Source organism: Microtus pennsylvanicus, chromosome 6 (genome assembly GCF_037038515.1).
Source record: "Microtus pennsylvanicus isolate mMicPen1 chromosome 6, mMicPen1.hap1, whole genome shotgun sequence".
Lineage (NCBI taxonomy): Eukaryota > Metazoa > Chordata > Mammalia > Rodentia > Cricetidae > Microtus > Microtus pennsylvanicus.
Window position 1 is genome coordinate 29,462,488 of NC_134584.1, and position 17,570 is coordinate 29,480,057.

At 41.4% G+C, this 17,570-nt stretch overlaps 1 protein-coding gene across 2 annotated transcripts in view; it reads left to right on the plus strand.

Moving 5' to 3' along the window:
* Egflam (EGF like, fibronectin type III and laminin G domains) overlaps positions 1-17,570 on the plus strand; it is a 160,475-nt gene that overhangs the window by 48,287 nt on the left and 94,618 nt on the right. For both annotated transcript variants that reach the window (XM_075975936.1, XM_075975935.1), the window contains exon 2: positions 16,072-16,181. In XM_075975936.1, the coding sequence (XP_075832051.1) occupies positions 16,072-16,181 (110 nt within the window). The remainder of the gene's footprint in view (positions 1-16,071; positions 16,182-17,570) is intronic.

Below are 17,570 nucleotides of genomic sequence, written 5' to 3' on the forward strand. Positions count from 1 at the left end.
AGAGAGAGAGCAAATTTAAGTAGGACGAGGCTATAAATCCCCCAAATCCACCTCTAGTGATGTAATTCTTCCAGCAAGGTTGCAACACCTCCCCAGACAATGCCACCGTCTAAAACCAAGTGTTCATACACCTGAACCAACGGGGGACATCTGTCAGCAAACCACCACACTGCTTGTCTGTCTTCACGACTTGAGGCAGTGTCCTGCCTTCTCTGCTCCTTACCTTCCTCACACCTAAAGTAAGACAGTGCCTGCCTACGAGCTGTTAGAGGATTGTCAAGTGAACATATCTAAATCTCTGAAAACTGTAGTTGAAAGGCTTGCGTCTGTCTCAGTGCTAAGTGCTCGGCGCACCTTTACTGTTCTTCACGTCGATGCTTTTGTGACGTAGGCCGTTTTATAAAAACGTAGCATCTCTTTTTGCATCCATATTGCAAGCTAGTTTTTATGACATTCTGTGACCTTCTGGAACCCACGTTCTCTCTTCATGACTCCACCCACCCTGATTACCATTACTTCATTGGCATGAAGTCCAATTAAACTGCCCCCTACTTGTTACTCTCTGGGAAGAAAAGTCTTGCACTTGAACCCCAAAACTGTTTTATCTGGGGATAAAACACCAAAGTGTTCTTTGGTCCATGGGCCAAGTGAATAAGTTATATATTTAATATGACTTCTGCTGGCAGCCGCTACCCATGCAGTAAATCTGTTCTTTGCAACAGCTGTGATGTCATTTTATCACATGAACCTGGAAGTAATTGCAGATATCTGTTTTGGAGTGAGAGAGTCTGTGGTAAAATCTTGGCTTCATCTTCTACGATCTTGAACTTGTCGTGTGTGTGTGTGTGTGTGTTTTTGATTTCCTCATTTGGAAAGCAGGTATACTGATGCCTGCATTTCAAATGCAGAGAGTTGAAAAGGGACATGTGCATTATATTTGTGTGCAGCCGCGCAGGTAGAGGAGAGCAGCAGCCCAGCTATGTGTCATCTCCTGAAGCTCCCAGTTGCTGAACTGCTTGGGAGAAAGCAGGCTACAGTAGGCGTGGAGGCCTCTTACCGTGCAGCATCTCTTGTCTAGCAGTTTGTGTTTACTAGGAGGAAGAATCTATTTTCTACTTTCCCAAGTGCATCTTGTGGGCTTGAGTGCTCACTTCATAAAATGTCAAGACGACATCAGTGGAGGTGGTTGCCAGGAGATCATTCTAAACAATTTTGTGGGCCAGACTTGTAAACTTACTGGGAATTTTTAAAGCCAGCAGCTTTCGGGGTTAAAGGAGGTGGGTGCTTTCCTTTCCACATCATAATCTTTATTCTCTAAAAACAACGAGTCCTGAGCCCTTTGCAATTGTGTGATAAGCCATGCTGTGTGGTTTACCGATGGTTGGGCTCTATGCTCTCGACGACCCTGGCTTTGCCAAGAAGGGGCCACAAGAGAAGGCTGGGGGTTGGTCATGGTGGCTCACACCTTTAATCCTAGCACTCAGCAGAGACTGGTGGATCTCAATGAGCTTGAGGCCAGTCTGGTCTATAGAGTGAGTTCCAGGCCAGTCAAGACTACATAGTGAGACCTCTCTCTCTGTCTGTCTCTGTCTCTTCTCTCTGTCTCTGTCTCTGTCTCTGTCTCTGTCTCTGTCTCTGTCTCTCTCTCTCTCTCTCTCTCTCTCACACACACACACACACACACACACACACACACACACACACACACACACGAGTTGGGAAAAAAGCAAGGGTGGGTAGATGTTCTTTAGGTTAGGTTCCCAGCATTCTTCCAGTGCTACATGTCTTACCAGGAGCCAGTATTGGATGTAAAAAACAGGGGAGGGGGATTATCCTCAATTTTAGATAGGAAAAAGAAGGAAAACTGCTTACCAAAGACTTGGTGTGGCCGTCTACTGTTGTGAGTGGCACTTGGAGAATGCATCAGTTTTGTGTTCTTGTAAATATTTTCTAAATTTTTGAAATTTTTACCCATGTATATAGTGTATCATCATCATGGTGAGCCCTCACCAGCTCCAGCTCCTCCCAGAATTAGCCGTCACATCTCACGTCTCCCTTCTTTAGCTTTTATAATTTTTGAGGCCACTGAGTCTAATTAGTGCTGTCCATGTGTGCATGCCTGTAGGGCCATTCCCGGGGCCATGAGGAATGCACCAGCGGGCATACACCTAAGGAAAAGTAGCCCCTCCCACCCCTGACCATCAATTGCTAGCAGCTGCCTAGCCAAGGGTGGTGCCTCGGGAGCTCCATCTGTCCTCTGTGCTGGATGACTTTGTGGTTTTGTTTTTTTCAGCTTGAACATTCTGCTCCAGGTAGCCAGATAAGAAGGCTTCTGCCTGGGCAACCAGAGTCGCTTCCTGGGGTCGTGATGTCAAAAAGAATGATACTTATTTCCTCTTTGCTCATTTTTCTTTTCAAGCCATTTCCCATTTACACAAGTGTGTATTTCAGGTAGATTTCAGACTTAACACAGTAATGTTTCCATAGAGCCTTCATTCAGCATCTTCTGATGTAGATGTCTTACATTACCATGGTGATCAGTTATCAGCTCTAAGAAATTAGCATCGATGCAGCACTATTATCCACAGTGAGTTATTATTCAAATGCTACCTATTTTCCCAGTACCTTTTTTTCTACCCCAGAATCCAATGAGGATCCCACTCTGCCTTTTGATGTTACAATCTCTTTAATGCTGTCAGTGGCAGGTGCTCAGTTTGTTTTTGTCTTTCGGGACATTGATGCTTTTCAAATGGGTTATTCTTTTCATAGTGACATGTAATTTAGGTTTGTCAAATGTGGCATTCTCTTCTCATCTCATTTCATTGTATGCAATAGATGGCTAGCCTGGCTCAGCCCTGATGAGAGAATTAGCCTTACTGTACAGTGAATTCTTGACTCCCCCAGATTTATATGTTGAAACTAAGTTCCCAAAATGACACCATGCCTGCCATGACTTAACCACGGACTCCACAGTGTATAGTTATGAGAAACACATTTCTGTTGTTTTTAAGTTACCCAGTTTATGGTATTTTGTTATGGCTGCCTTCATGGACTATGACAGCCTCTGTGTTGTAGAAGGAAGACTATGAGAAAACTTGTATATGTGAAAAACTCTGATGTTGTATGAGGTTGCTTGTTTGTTTCCTGGCCACCCGGCAGCTCAGACCTGAAATAACCACACAGAAACTGTATTAATTAAATCACTGCTTGGCCTATTAGCTCTAGTTTCTTATTGGCTACCTCTTACATATTATTTTAGCCCATTTCTATTAATCAGTGTATCGCCACATGGCTGTGGCTTACCATCAAGGTTCCATCTGGTGTCTGTCTCCAGCAGGGCTACATGGCTTCTCTCTGTCTCTGCCTTCTTTCTCCCAGCATTCAGTTTAGTTTTCCCTGTCTACCTCTACTCTGCCCTATCAGGCCAAGCCAGTTTCTTTATTCATTAACCAATAAAAGCAACACATAGATAGAAGGACCTCCCACATCATTTCCCCCTTTTCTGTTTAAATACAAAGAAAAGTTTTAACTTTGACACAGAAAAATTACATATAACAAAACAGGTATCAAGTAAAAATTATAGTTACAATATTTATATCTACTTTATCTTCTACATAACTAAGGAAAACAATAATTGTATCTATTCTTCAACTCCATCAAAGACTCCAGAAGGATATAATATTACCTAAGTTAACAGGAAGTACATTCAAAAACTCTAGAATTGACAGAGACATATCACTGCCTGGATACTCACCCCAAATTTTTCTGTACCATTGGGGCATCCATCTTCAGCCTACAGGACCATAGTATTTTACAGACTTTCCATGAAGCAGGAAATGTCAAAGACAGTTTTGCCTATATTGGTAGTTTGTCAGTCACATTTTTCTGTGTCCTGCAGAATGTCTAGCAGACTCTTTCATGAAGCAGGAACTCCGAAGGACAGTCTCACATTAAGGCAAGTTCATCAGTCATTTCTTTGTGGGTCCTACATGTCCAGTTTTTACAGAATATTATCAAGCAATCCAGGCAAGAGCAGTTTCTTACCCAAATGGCTAATCAACATCATAAGGAGCCTCTTTGATGCCCATCTTCATCTTGAAGTAATTGGTGCTGCCAGGAGCAGATGTGTCTCATTGTCATGAAAAGTTCTAAATTTTTAAAACACTTTAAATGCCATATTCTAAAGGTATTTTAAATATTTAAAGAATCTCTATCTAACAAAAATGTATCTATATATACCTAAAAAACCCTAACCATGACTATAAACTTTACTACTACAGATGATTATCTATTAGCATATATTTATTAATTCTACATTACATTTTTAAATGAGCTGCACAAACACAATACCTAATCAAGAGCAGAAATATGCATATAACAAAACTGACCTTAAATTTGTATCAATAGACCAAGATCCATACCAATGCAAAGTATTCATATCTATATCATACTCTGCTTTAAATGTAAGCAAACATTTATTTACAATATTTGGAAATATGGGCATAGTTCTCTCCAAATTGTTTCCTGCTGTTTATTGGGAAAAGTATTTTTAAGGGTGTTCATAGTGACCTTTCTGGAGTCTTGGTCCATCAAACCACATTAGTCTGGAAGCAATCCACAGGTTCTCAACCTCTGTGGAAACAAAAAATAAAAAAGAACCTTTTTCCAAAGCAACATATCCATAGACCCAAATTTTGAGGAAAAGACACCTTTAAAGTATATATATTAGTTACTTAGCTCTTTCACAGTCAAAAAGTTCAAAGAAAACACAATAATACAGTCTCTCTGTGTATATTCTATCTTTACATGGCTTATTTTTTTTATTCCTTTTAATCTATAACTGTCTGTACTCTGTCTCTTTAAAGACTTTTTTAATAAACCATTTACTTCCTTTTATAAATGTCTATATTCTTTTTCTTCTCTCTCAAGCCTACGTACATTTGTTCAACACTGGGACTCATTTAGAGGTCTTTTTCATCTGAATTTGTCTTTATTGCATATCTGTGATCCTTTTCTGACCAGGAGCACTTCTTAAAAAGCTAAGTGACATTACTATGACTAAGGATGTTTCACCTTTTGTCTCTGCCCAGCCCCACATGTTGGAGGAAGTCCGTTCAATGCCTCTGAGAGCCATTCTCTCTGCCCCAGATCCAGGGTTGGGTTACAGCAGGTCTGTGTTGCCATTAAGCAAGTTGTAACACTCTGCTCACCAACCCCACTTAATGCTCCATAGCCGGACCTCCAGAAAGAGTCAGAAAGCCACTGTTTCAAAACCTCATGGCTTTTTTCTGCTACCACTAAATCAGGAATGCTTCTCTTAAAGGAGTCTACTTTGTGCTAGAACCCAGTAGGAAGCACACAGGCTTGAAGAAGGCTAGAGGGAGTCCCAAATGTCCCTGACCTCATGAAGCTTACAATAGAGAGTCCATCTGGAATAGAAGAGAGAAGGGGACTTGACAGTGTGCCCTGGTGTTCCGGCTATGTGGTAAATGGGAGGAAATATAAAAGGTGTAAGTGAGGGCTCTAGCCTGCAATGTTGGACATTTGGTGCATTTGTGAGCCACTGAGGCAAATAATCTCCAAGTTTTAAGTAAGTTTGTAATTTTGTGTTGGGACACAGTCACAATTATCCTTGGGTGAGTTTGGTCCACTGGCCATAGGTTGAAATTAACAGCCAGCAAAGCGTCTATGCTGCGATCTTGTCCAAATGTCATTGGCAGGGTTCATAGTCTGTACTTCTCTGCCCTCCCCAGTTGGTACATGAATTTAGAATTGTAGGGAAGGATGGGCATGCTGCTTATAAGCATTTATGTATCTCTGTGTAATGTGTGTGTAATTTGGTGTATGTGTGTGCTTGTGGGCATGTGTGTGTGTGTGTGTGTGCACGTGCACCTGTATGTGTGTGTGCATGCATGTGTGCATGCATGTGTATGGTGATAGGTATGCATGGTAGAGATGTCCAACCTTCTTGTTTGCTTTCTTAGACAGTGTGAGAGTCTAGCTAGAGCCCCACTCCCATTCCTGTTTGGAGGGCATGCACGTGCACACTTACCCATGGATGCTTCAGTCCATATCCTAACCTGTCAACCCACACTCCAGAACAATGACCGGAATCTTGGTGTTAGACTTTGTAATGGTGGACTTCAAGGGGAAGCCTGGATTTGGCAGGAATGGACTGCCTCACAAACAGGCCCATAGGGTTCTGCCAGACAAGACCTCTTGCCCAAATCCTGGCATGAGTAGAGCAACCATGGTTCTATACATTAAAGCCATATACTTCTGCTTCCTTGCAGGCATTAGCTTGGAAACATCGTCTGTGGGGGGATTTCATCACATCCTTACGATGCTACTGTAGTAAGGGAGTAACAACAATAGAGCATGCTTCAAAAGACACAAATGCAGGTTTTGTTTTCTTTTTTAGAATTTGTTATTTTTAGTTAGCCAGGCACTTTTCACTGCATCCGTGGCTATTAGCATGGTTCGCTTCATGAAAATCAAATAACTGGAGAGCTGGCCATGCATTTCTGTCACAGACTATATTTTGGTTTGCATTTTGAAATGTTTTTATGAATTGTATTGCAAAACTAATTGAATCAGAGATGAATTTTGTTTAGTAAGTTAAAGTACTTTACAAAATAAAATTACCAAAAGAAATTGATCTAATTATTTGGAAGTTTCCAATGCAAAAAAAAAAAAGAAATCCTAATACAGTGTGTGTGCGTGTGTTTGTGTGTGTGTGTGTGTGTGTGTGTGTGTGTGCTTACCTTCCAGAGAAGGAGTCTCAGAAATACAGCTCCTCCCGGCAAAGAAGAGGCTTTTATTTCGTTATCTCTTTGGAGATGCAGCTCTCAGCTTACAAGAACACAGCTTTAGGGCTGTGTTCATGGCACGCTTGATTAGTGGATGGTGCTCGTTTATACCAGTTCCTCAGCACTACTTTTCTATACATGACAATTTCATCATCCATAACCATTATTGTTGAAATGGAAAATATTTTTTGTTTAACTGCTTGGATCTTGTTTGTCCCACATGTGAGTGGCTCATCGTGGGAGGGCTTTTAATGTGGCGGGAGTACTCGTGTTATGTCCTCACCATAACAGACAAGCTCTCAGCCTAATTGAGATCAAACTCTTGCTGCTTCTCGGAGAGCTCTCGGAGAGCCAACCCTGGCTTTTGGATGCCTTACATAAAGTCTGTCTTCGGCTTTGATGACACAGAGAATGCAGAGATGGGAACAGGGTCTCAGTTGTAGCCGGAGGAGCTCTAGAGAAGGGATACTGTGCCCTGCTGTTGCTGTGAAGACCTTACTCTAGACACCTTCTTGCCTCTGAAGCTATACAGGCCCGTGTCTTCCCTTTGCCTGGAGCTTTCTCCGGGCCTTCCAGATCCTATGCTTTCCTGACTGGAGTTTATCTCTATCTCAGGACTGACACCATGGGCTGCCTCACCCCTTCCTGTAGCCTGCCCTTCCATACCCCAGGAGTCACCAAATCTCCCTGTCAGCAATGCTCTTGAGCAGCAAATACAGCTTCAAAGAACACAGCTGAAGTCTGCCCTGCCCTCTTGAACATGTCAAACAAACTCAGAGAGAGGTCATGCTCAGTGCTCAGACATGGCTTGGGATGTCTCTAATTCTTCTAGCAGCTGTTTGTATGTCCTGTATACAAGCCCCAAAATCCTATCCTTTTTCCCAAACACATGTAGTCAACTGCTTCTTGAACTAAAAGAAGGGGGGAAAGACTGTCATCACTTAACCTATTCCATAGGGGTGAAAATCCTTACGATGGGGATAGCAAAGAGGTGGCTGGCCAAAATTGCTAGCCCTGAATACTTGGCAGTGCTGCTCCCATCACAGGGTTGAAGGGAGCTTGTATAAAAAGAGGTTGATGGGGATAATGCAACTGTGTTCTGGAAGTCATGGCAAGTGGTGATGGAAAGTCCCAGGGGCATAGGTGGTACTCTAGCTGAAAAGAAACATGGCAAAGCCAGGCACCCCACTTGACATCTGGTCCTACTTTACTGGGGCACAGAGGACTGTTTCTGGGGCACAAGGGGCTGGGCTAGAGGAGGCCAATAGAAAGCCACAGAATATACATAGAAGAGATGGGTGGAGAAAAGTGGGAGCTGAATGGGGGGGGTGGGCAAAAGAATCATAAATCGCATGGAATCACACAGAGTGAGGCAGGAGAGATGGGGTGGGAAGAATACTCAGACTTTATTTCTCACGGTACCTCTTTCTGTCTCTTTGGTAAGATCTTACATCCCTAGACCATACAACTCTCTTTCTTGACCCAAAAAAAGTAGAATAATGCCCACCTCAACCCAGGAAAGGTGCGAGATGAATTAACTTCCAGCAGACATGGTGGGTTGTGCAGAGGTCTGAGCTACAAGTCTCTTTGATGCTCGAGCAAATGCTTGCAGGCTGAGGGGAAGAACACTAGCCAGAAGGGTAAAGGGAGCTGAATATAGCAACAAAGAGTCTTTGGAAACCACACACATGGGCAAGCGGCATTAGATCTAGAAAACATGGTTTCTGGCCAGCCATGAGGGGCAAATAGGAGTTGACTATGTTTTCAGTACTTTAATTTTTCCCAAAGATTTTAAATCTCTTTTTCTCACTCTTGTCTCTCCCTTTCTTTCAACCTCTCTCCTTTTAAATGAATGTTTGCATGGCATGGTACCGGGTCATTGCCTGGGTAGCCATATCTGTCCCTTTACTGATGGACAATTTAGCTGTTTCCAATAAAAAGTAGATTAAAGAAATAATCAACAATTGTGTGAAACACAGACTTGCAGGAGAAGAGCAGAATAGTCGCTGTCTCTGGGAGGGAGAATGGAAGGGGGCAGCAATGGAACATGGAGTTTTATCTGTATTTGTTTAGCCTTTATTTTTAGAGAAATCTGAAAAATAAAATTGTAATACGTAACAAAAATTTCAGTGTTCTATGGATGCTAGTTGTGTGGTGAAAGAGAAAAATATCTTCCATTTTTATCCATTTATTTTTATTTTATATGTGGGCCTGTGTGTGTATCTGTGTACCATGTGTATGGAGGTGCCCACGGAGGCCAGAAGAAGGCATCAGACTTCCTACAACTGGAGTTATGGGTTGTTGTGAGATGTCCCATGTGGATGTTGGGAACCAAACCTTGGTCTTCTGCAAGGACAACAAGCGCTCTTAACTACAGAGCTGTCTTCCCAGTCTCAGAGAAAATATGTTATAGTCAGATGTATGGACAGGTTGCTGGAAGCATTGACCCACCAATTCCTAGTTCATAACTTTCATGGGGATGTGAAACCACCGCCCTGTGGGTGAGACCTGCTGCTCTACCCCTGAACCCAGTGACACCTAACCAAGTTATCCTCCGTGCCTTCACCTCTTGTCACCTTCTGTGAACCCCGATGTTGACAACCCTCCCTTGGGATTAGGAGTCCAAGGAGACAGGCACATCTGTGAGACCTCACTCCTGAGAACTTCCTTAGTGAAGGTAGGACAGAGTAGGAAAGATCATGCAAACTTCTGTTTACTTATAGCCCGCCACTGGATAACAAGAAGCAAGGACAGCAGGTATCATGTCCTTTGCAGCCAGCCACTCCCCGACAGAGGATCAGTCACAGTCGGTAGGCAATTTCCTGTGACATTTTTATGTCCCTGGAAGCCTCCTTCCTGGTTATCTTGAGCTGGCTGTGATGGCTGACATGAGGCATGAGAATGTAAGATGATGTAGGTCTACTTTCTTTTGTTGTTGAGAGCTAATCTGCATTATTAACTGCAAACTATATGTAGCCTTGCTGTTAAGTCGAAGCAGGTAGACTGCAGGCAAACGGCAGCTCTATGTGCTCTAACTGGCCAGTGCACACTTAGCGCTACCTCAGAGATTTCCTCCATAACCCAGGGTCTCGGCTTGACTCCTAACCCCACAGTTCTGACCTTTGAATACAAAAATGAATTTCTTTTGAAATGAATTTCTCTACAATGTGAGAAACCAATATGACGACATTGTGTAAAGCTTGTCAAACAGAAGAAAATAGGGAAATAAATAGTTTTTAATCTCATCTGCTTTAAATGTCACAATCAATCTTTTTCTCTTGCAGTCAAATTATTTTTCAAACAAATTCATCATAAGTACTATGGTCATCTGGGCACATTTCTTAAGTTTTACACTATATTATTTTAAAACACAGTGTAAAAATATATAGTCTAAAATTTACACTATATATTACAGGCATGAACAAGGCCGAACCCCTGCCTTGTTCTCTCCATATGCTTTCAGATGAACATAAATTCAGGTTTATAGAGGCGTTCCCAAGGTAATAGAGAGAATCCCTTCATAACTTGACCCTGTTTCCCCTCAAGCTAACTCCTCCATAGCTGTGGTACACTTTTATCAAATCTCATTTAGCAAAAGCATAATTCCATCAAGGAAGCCACAGACTTTATCTGGATTTACGAGTTTCTCACTAACGTCTTTTTTTCTGTTTGAAAAGCCAGTCCAAGGTGGCACATGTGTTGATGCAATCCCATGCGCATGTTTGTCCACAGTCCATTTGGATGATGTCATCTAGTTGTGTCCTGTTTCTGCCATTTAGATCCTTACTTACGGGGTCTCTGTACCCTGAGAGGTGCTATGTAAAGTATTTTGCTGAAGAGGCCTTCTCTTGTTTTAAGACTGTCCCCCTCAGACGGGCTCATTACACTTCGAGGAACCAAAAGACAGGACAGAGTCATGGCTGTGGGACCACTGGTGTTGCCAAACGGTCTCCCACCATGCCTGTGTGTTCATTTGCACTGCCATACCTGATTACTAGGAGGAAGCAATGCTCACACTGTCGTCGGTCGTCCTTGCTCTCACTTAAACACCTCAGCTCATTTTAATAGACAGAGCCAACATTTCAGTTCTTAAAAATCGTTTCTTTCATAACTCACAAATTTGAATATTTCCCTGTGAGTGTTTACTGGCTATACTTCTTGTTTGAGTTTTTTCTTCATATCTTATTTATTAAGGTTTCAGTATGTTTTTTCATCAATATTTATGAGTTTTCATAATAAAGATATCCCATGGCCTGCCATTTAGCAGCAATTACTTACCCCTCAATCTCCTGGTCTGAACTTTCCTTTTGTAATGTTTGAAATGCATCGTGAAAGTTTCATGATTGAGAATCAACTAGTTTTCTTTTGATTTATTTTTTTTAGCTTCTTTGAAGCTTAGAAATTTCCTCTACCAAAAATTAAATAGGATTTGGAAATCCAAGTACGTTCTATAGTTTGATTTCCCAGGTGTCACAGGTTCTTCAGGAATATTTTCGGTATTTGGTCTGGGTGTCTGACCTGGTTGCCTTTCACGCACATTCCTACCTCGTAAGCAGCACGAAAAGGTCATTTTGGGAGACATACATTGTGTTTTCTCTGTGGCCCTAGGCAGGTTCCCCGTAGCTAGTCTGATTCCTTCCTCCCCTCACTCCCGTGCGTGCTCAGCTGTTGATCCCAGACTGGCGGGTATGTGCTGGAGACATTCTTCCTGTGACTGTAGGAGAAAGTAAATGTTGCTTTTTCTGTCTAGGACACCTTCCTTCACTCCCATTTTGTCTGCCTAATTCTTACAAACCAGGCAGAACCTGGCATGTGTTTGCTGTGTGCAACAAAATTGCTACATGTTCCCCAACAGTAAAGGTCCCTAAACCCAACTGCAGTGTTTTGTTAACTTGTTTGTGGGCTCACATCTTTTTATCCTTCCTGTGACCTCACTGGCTACCAGTCCCTTGTACGTTTAAAAGGCTCAACTTTGTTAGATCTGTATAAAGAACAGAGAAATGAGTGAAAAGGACAATGAAATATGAGTCATACCAATGCCCAGCAATATTTGATGTAAATTCTATCCAGAGTATACGACAGTGAAAAGGACATATTGCTGGAATTTCTGTTTCTGATACCAAGATGGGTCCTGTAGGTTGACATTTTCCCTATCCGTTTCACTTTCTGTATAGGACTGTTACTGTAACACAAAGGCTTGGAAACAAACAAATGACATCACACACACACACACACACACACACACACACACACACACACACACCTCCTCTGAAGTCGGCATTCTGGGTATAAACTAAGTTCTACCAATCAAAGATGCTCTCTGAAGACATAGAGAACAAGAAACGGCCAGAGGCCACTTTCCTGCTGCTGTTTTGCAGCCAGGCCAGGTCACTAGAATATGTGAACTCGTCATTCTAGGGTCCTTTACTCTCTTGGATGGAGAAGCAGCTACGGTACCAGTACTGGCAGTGGGAGAGTAGCGGCTTCTTGGTTCTGAATCTCTGCTGCAGAGTAGAATTCTGGCCTCATTCCTTTCCCCTCTCTTTCTTTCTACTATCTATCTGTCTATCTATCTGTCTGTCTGTCTCTCTGTCTGTCTGTCTGAATCTCTATCTATCTATCTGTCTGTCTGTCTGTCTGAATCTCTATCTATCTATCTATCTATCTATCTATCTATCTATCTATCTATCTATCATCTACCTATCTATCTATCTATCATCTACCTATCTATCTGTCTATCTTGCCCATCTATCTTCATCATTCTCTACCTGTCGTAACAGTTGATGGAAAACTACTATACTCCAATTCTCTGGCCTTCCATCAATTTCTATAGCTATCTTTTATTCTTGAAAATTTTAGGGTGTTTTCTAATTTAGGAACTGAACCATTACAGACATACAAGAAATATGACGACTGACTCCCTTTTCCTAACTAAGCAAGCTTGCTGCCTCAGTCAGTTTTAACTTTTCTCAGTGCATAGCAAGAAGTCCTATTCCTATGAATACAGATGTAACTATCCTGTTGGTTATCTTAATATTTCCTGAAGGAACTGTTAAACCATTTCTGCTATCATTGTCCTCATTTCCGGCCACCTTTTAGGTTGTTAAGCATAGATCTTTTAACGCAGCAGTGAATCTGTAGTGGCAATTATACAGTCAGACCCAATAATAAAATTATAGTAAGAAAATATAGTTGATTTAATGGCTAAGATCTTATCAAAATTTCTTATAAGACAATGAGAAAAATAATTCAATTTAAAAAATTAAATACACAAAGAAAAATCTCCAAAAAGTATAAAATATTTAACTTAAAAATTAATTTTACAAGGGTTTGTTTTGTTTTGTTTTTTTGTTGTTATTTTTTGAGACAGGGCCTCACTATGGAATTCCAGCTGGCCTAGAACTCATTCCGTTGACTCGTCTGTCTTTGAACTCACAGATTGGCCTGCTTCTCTCTCCCTAGTGCTGGGATTAAGGTCGTGGGCCATCGTGCCCAGTCCATCACTCGGGTTTTAGAACCTGAGCTGCCACTTTGTGATCTTGCATTTCCCTTGCATATTCAAGACTCTAGGTTTGATCCCCAAAACTGCCAAAGTGGTGAAGGAAGCCTCAAGATTTCCATAGAAGTGTAAGATTCTCAGCAATATTGAGAAGATTAAGTTCCTGAATGTAGGTACCTCTGGGAAAGTGGGAGCTGCCTCCTGGCCTCCTAGTTCCTGCTAAGTGAAACAAGGTTCGATTAATTAGCCAAGCAATTAATTGCTTAAGAAAGAATGAGAATAACAAGGTGACAAATGTCTAGAGACATTTTAAAAACCTGTATGTAATATTGAATTAACAGTACTATACATGAGATCAACTGAGCAATTTCCTCAGTTTTTCAAAACCATTAATATAACTCAAGTTAAAAAAAAATCTTAGTTATGAGGGGGGGATAAGAAATTGGTGAACAGCCCAAGAAGTAAGAAATTGGCCCATTTAAATGGACACATTAGATTTCTGTAAGTTGCAAATGTCTAACTGATAAAGCTACAGAATTCTAAGCAGTAGTTAAAAAAAATAGCATCTGGACACACTCGAAAAATAAAATTAAAAAAAAAAATTAAGACGGGGTCTCGCTCTGTAGCCTTGACTGGTCTGGAACTAGCTCTGCAGACCAGGCTGGTCTCAAACTCACAGAGATCCACCTGCCTCTCCTTTCTGAGTGCTGGCATTAAAGGTGTGCCCCACCATAGTCAACAAGGAGAGTCAGACTTTAGAGCATTCGTTCACTCGAGGGATGTTGGAGGAGCTCTGATTATTTCCTACTCTGTGTGCTGAATAGGAAAGAACTGGTTTCTGCCCTCATAGAATGTTATTTAAAATGCTCAATTATGGGAAATAAAGTGCCTAATGGTAATGGAATGAAAAATACTGCTTATTATGGAACAAGTATGGTATGGGAGTATTTACAGTTATTAAAAATAATGATTTTAATGACAGTAAATTAAGTAAAATGTAATATAAAATTATGAATGTATAAATACATAATCACTAAATTATAAACAAAATGATACATAGCTAAAATTATATGTATCATGCACATATAAAATAATTTTTTTCAATTGCTTATGACCAATAGAGGTCTACTAAAATGCTAGCCAGACTTATTTCTGAATGATGGAATTGTTTACATGTGTGTGTTCTCTAAATTTTGACAACTTTTATATGTAGTTTTAGAAGTATAAAATATCTTATTTATGGTCATAAAATTGCTTAAGAAAAATAGCACCCTAGATTCTTTTTCTGTTGCTGTGGTAAACACCATGGCAAATGCAACTTAAAGGAGAAAGGGTTTATTTAGGTTATAGTTCCAGGTTACATTCCATTATTGCAGGTAAGTCAGGGCAAGGGTAAGTCCATTATTGCAGGCAAGTCATATCACATTCACAGTCCAAAAACAGAGGGTTTTAATGTATGCATGATTTTGCTCACTTACTCTCTCTACTCTTCAACATTTATCTATCTGTCTGTCTGTCTGTCTCTCCATCTGTCCATCTATCTATCTATCTATTTAGATGTATTTGAGTGTTTGCCTGCGTGAATATATGTGCACCACATGCTTGCAGTATTCCTTGAAGCCAGAGAGGGTGTTGAATCCCCATTAACTGGAGTTACAGGTAATTGTGAACTGCTATTTGGGTGCCAATAACTGAACCCAGGTCCTCTGTCCGAGCAGAGTGCTCCTGACACTCTTGCCCAATCTCTCTAGCCATCTTTTTCTCTACTCCTACATGGTTCAGGATCCAAACTCAGGGAGTAGTGCTACTCATAGAGAATGAACCTTCACACTTCAATTAACATCATTAAGATAATGAATGATAAACATGCAGACAGGTCAACCTGGTCTAGACAATCCTTCATTGAGACTCTCAGGTGATTCTAGATTGTGTTAAGATGATTATTAAAACTGACCTTTACAGAACATATTTTCAAAACAACCCATAAGTGTAGACAGAAGTTTCTGTCCTGCCCAGTCCTGCAGCTGTTCAGTCCCAAAGAAACACACAGAGGCTTATATTGACTATAAACTGCTTGGCTCATTAACTCAGACTTACTATTAACTACCTCTTACAACTTAAATCAACCCATACTTCATATCTGTGTTTAACCACATGGTTTGTTATCTTTTCTCAGTAAGGCATTCTCATCTTGCTTCTTCTCCATCTAGCTGATGACTGCCTCTCTGCCTTTCTTCTTCCTAGAATTTGCTTAGTCTAGTCTCCCTGCCTGGCTATTGGCCAATCAGCATTTTATTAAACTAATATGAATGACAAACCTTTACAGTTTACAAGAGTATTATCCCACAGCACATAAGACTATATCAGCTATATAAGCAGATACATGTATGCAACATGCACACACAACAAATTGTTATAAGTAGATTAAAAACTGACCGTCTTATTAAACACTTTTCAGATTCTCAAGGGAAAGCCATAGAGTTTGGCCCATCCCACTAAGAACTATAAATATCACTTTGCTGATCTCTAATGACCTCAAGTTATAGGATGGATCAAAGTTATCAGGCCACTTTATCAGCAGTGGGTTGGGAGTCAGGAGTCTAATTCTAGTGAGATTGTCTGAGACAGATGTGGTATATCGGACCGTGTTTCATTTTCCTGAACTGTGATCTTTGTCTGTCAGTACACACTCAAATCTTGTATAAACAACACTGAAGATGGGCTACAGGGAGCTTCTAACACCATCTCTTTCGTCTGGGGCAGGCAAGTTGGAGCCTCCTGCTGAGATCAAGATGGGAATCTTGAACTGCACAGCTTTCACCCTCCAGTGGAGAAAACCAAAGTATTCTGGCAGGGACATCATTGGGTACACGGTGAGTACAGGGGCAAGGTGGATTCTGCTGTGTGTGTTGTGTGTGTGTGTGTGTGTGTGTGTATGTGTATGTGTGTGTGTGTGCGTGTGTGTGTATGTGTGGAGAGAGAGAGAGAGCCCATTTTCACTATGTTTGTACCTTCTGAACAGGTTGCATATCCCTTGTCTGCTTGGGACCAGAAATATTTTACACTGGTGACTTTTTTTCAGACAGATTTCAGAGGATCTGCTTAATATATACTTAGATACCTTGAGGCTAGGATCCAAAGCTAAAGCCCCAATCTAATGATAGTTTATGTGTACCTTATACACATATAGCAGAAGACAATTTTATATAATTTTAGTGCATCTAACTTTTCACTCATCGCATGAAGTCAGGTGTGAAATTTTACTTTGTTATGTTTTGGTGTCACGTCAGCACTCCAAATGCTTCAGGTTTTGAAGCAATCCAGAGTTTGGTTTCTGTATGATAAATATTCACCCTGTTTGTGGCCCCTTACATAGACCCTCTTGTGTTAATAGCTGTGTCACTCCCCTCTGTGAGCTGGTACCACCATTCATACACTGGGACCTTTCCAGTCTTTGCTATTTAGCAAAGGAAAACAAAGCAAGTAGAACGCAAAGTTTCTGCTGCCAATCGCATGCCATCAAATTTCGATAGTAATGCAGACGCAGAGGACATCATAGGGAGTCAGGGTGAGGCTCTGAGTTAAAGGGGCACACAGGTGAAGCTGGGGAGTGATCAGCCACTGTGGCTTTTCCACCAAAGATTACAAACTAGGTTGGACTACTACAGGCCCCCAAACGTTTTCTCTGAAGAGTGATTTTAGAGATGGGGTGGCTCTAGAAATCAGGACATTTCAGGCTTCTGAAATCTTTGTGACACCAGGAGAGCTGGCCATCTCAAGCCCATGAAGCCCTGCCCCTGGGGTTGATTATTTCCTCTGGGATGGAGAGAAAGCGGCTAATTTCACTTGAGTTCCACCACCCCCTACTGTCTTTGTTGCACTGAAGAAGAGAGACTGTTGTTCATGGTCCATGCCTTCTGGTCTTCTTAAAGTGGCAATCTCTTCTTGAGACTGTCTGAGCAATAAAACACCGTGACCAAATGCAACTTGAGAAGGAAAGGGTTTATTCCAATTTGCAACTTTCAGGTCACTCTCCATCACTGAGGGAAATCAGGGTGGGGACTCAGCAGGGCAGAACCTGGAGATGGAAACTGAAGTAGGGACCATGGACGAGTGCTACTTACTGGCTTGCTCAACCTGCTTTCTTCCAGTACCCATAACCACCACCCTGAGTGAACCGGGCCCAACCACAGCAATTGTCAAAAAAGAAAATGCACAGGCTTGCCCGGGGTCAATCTTGCAGGGGTATTTTCTCAATGGAG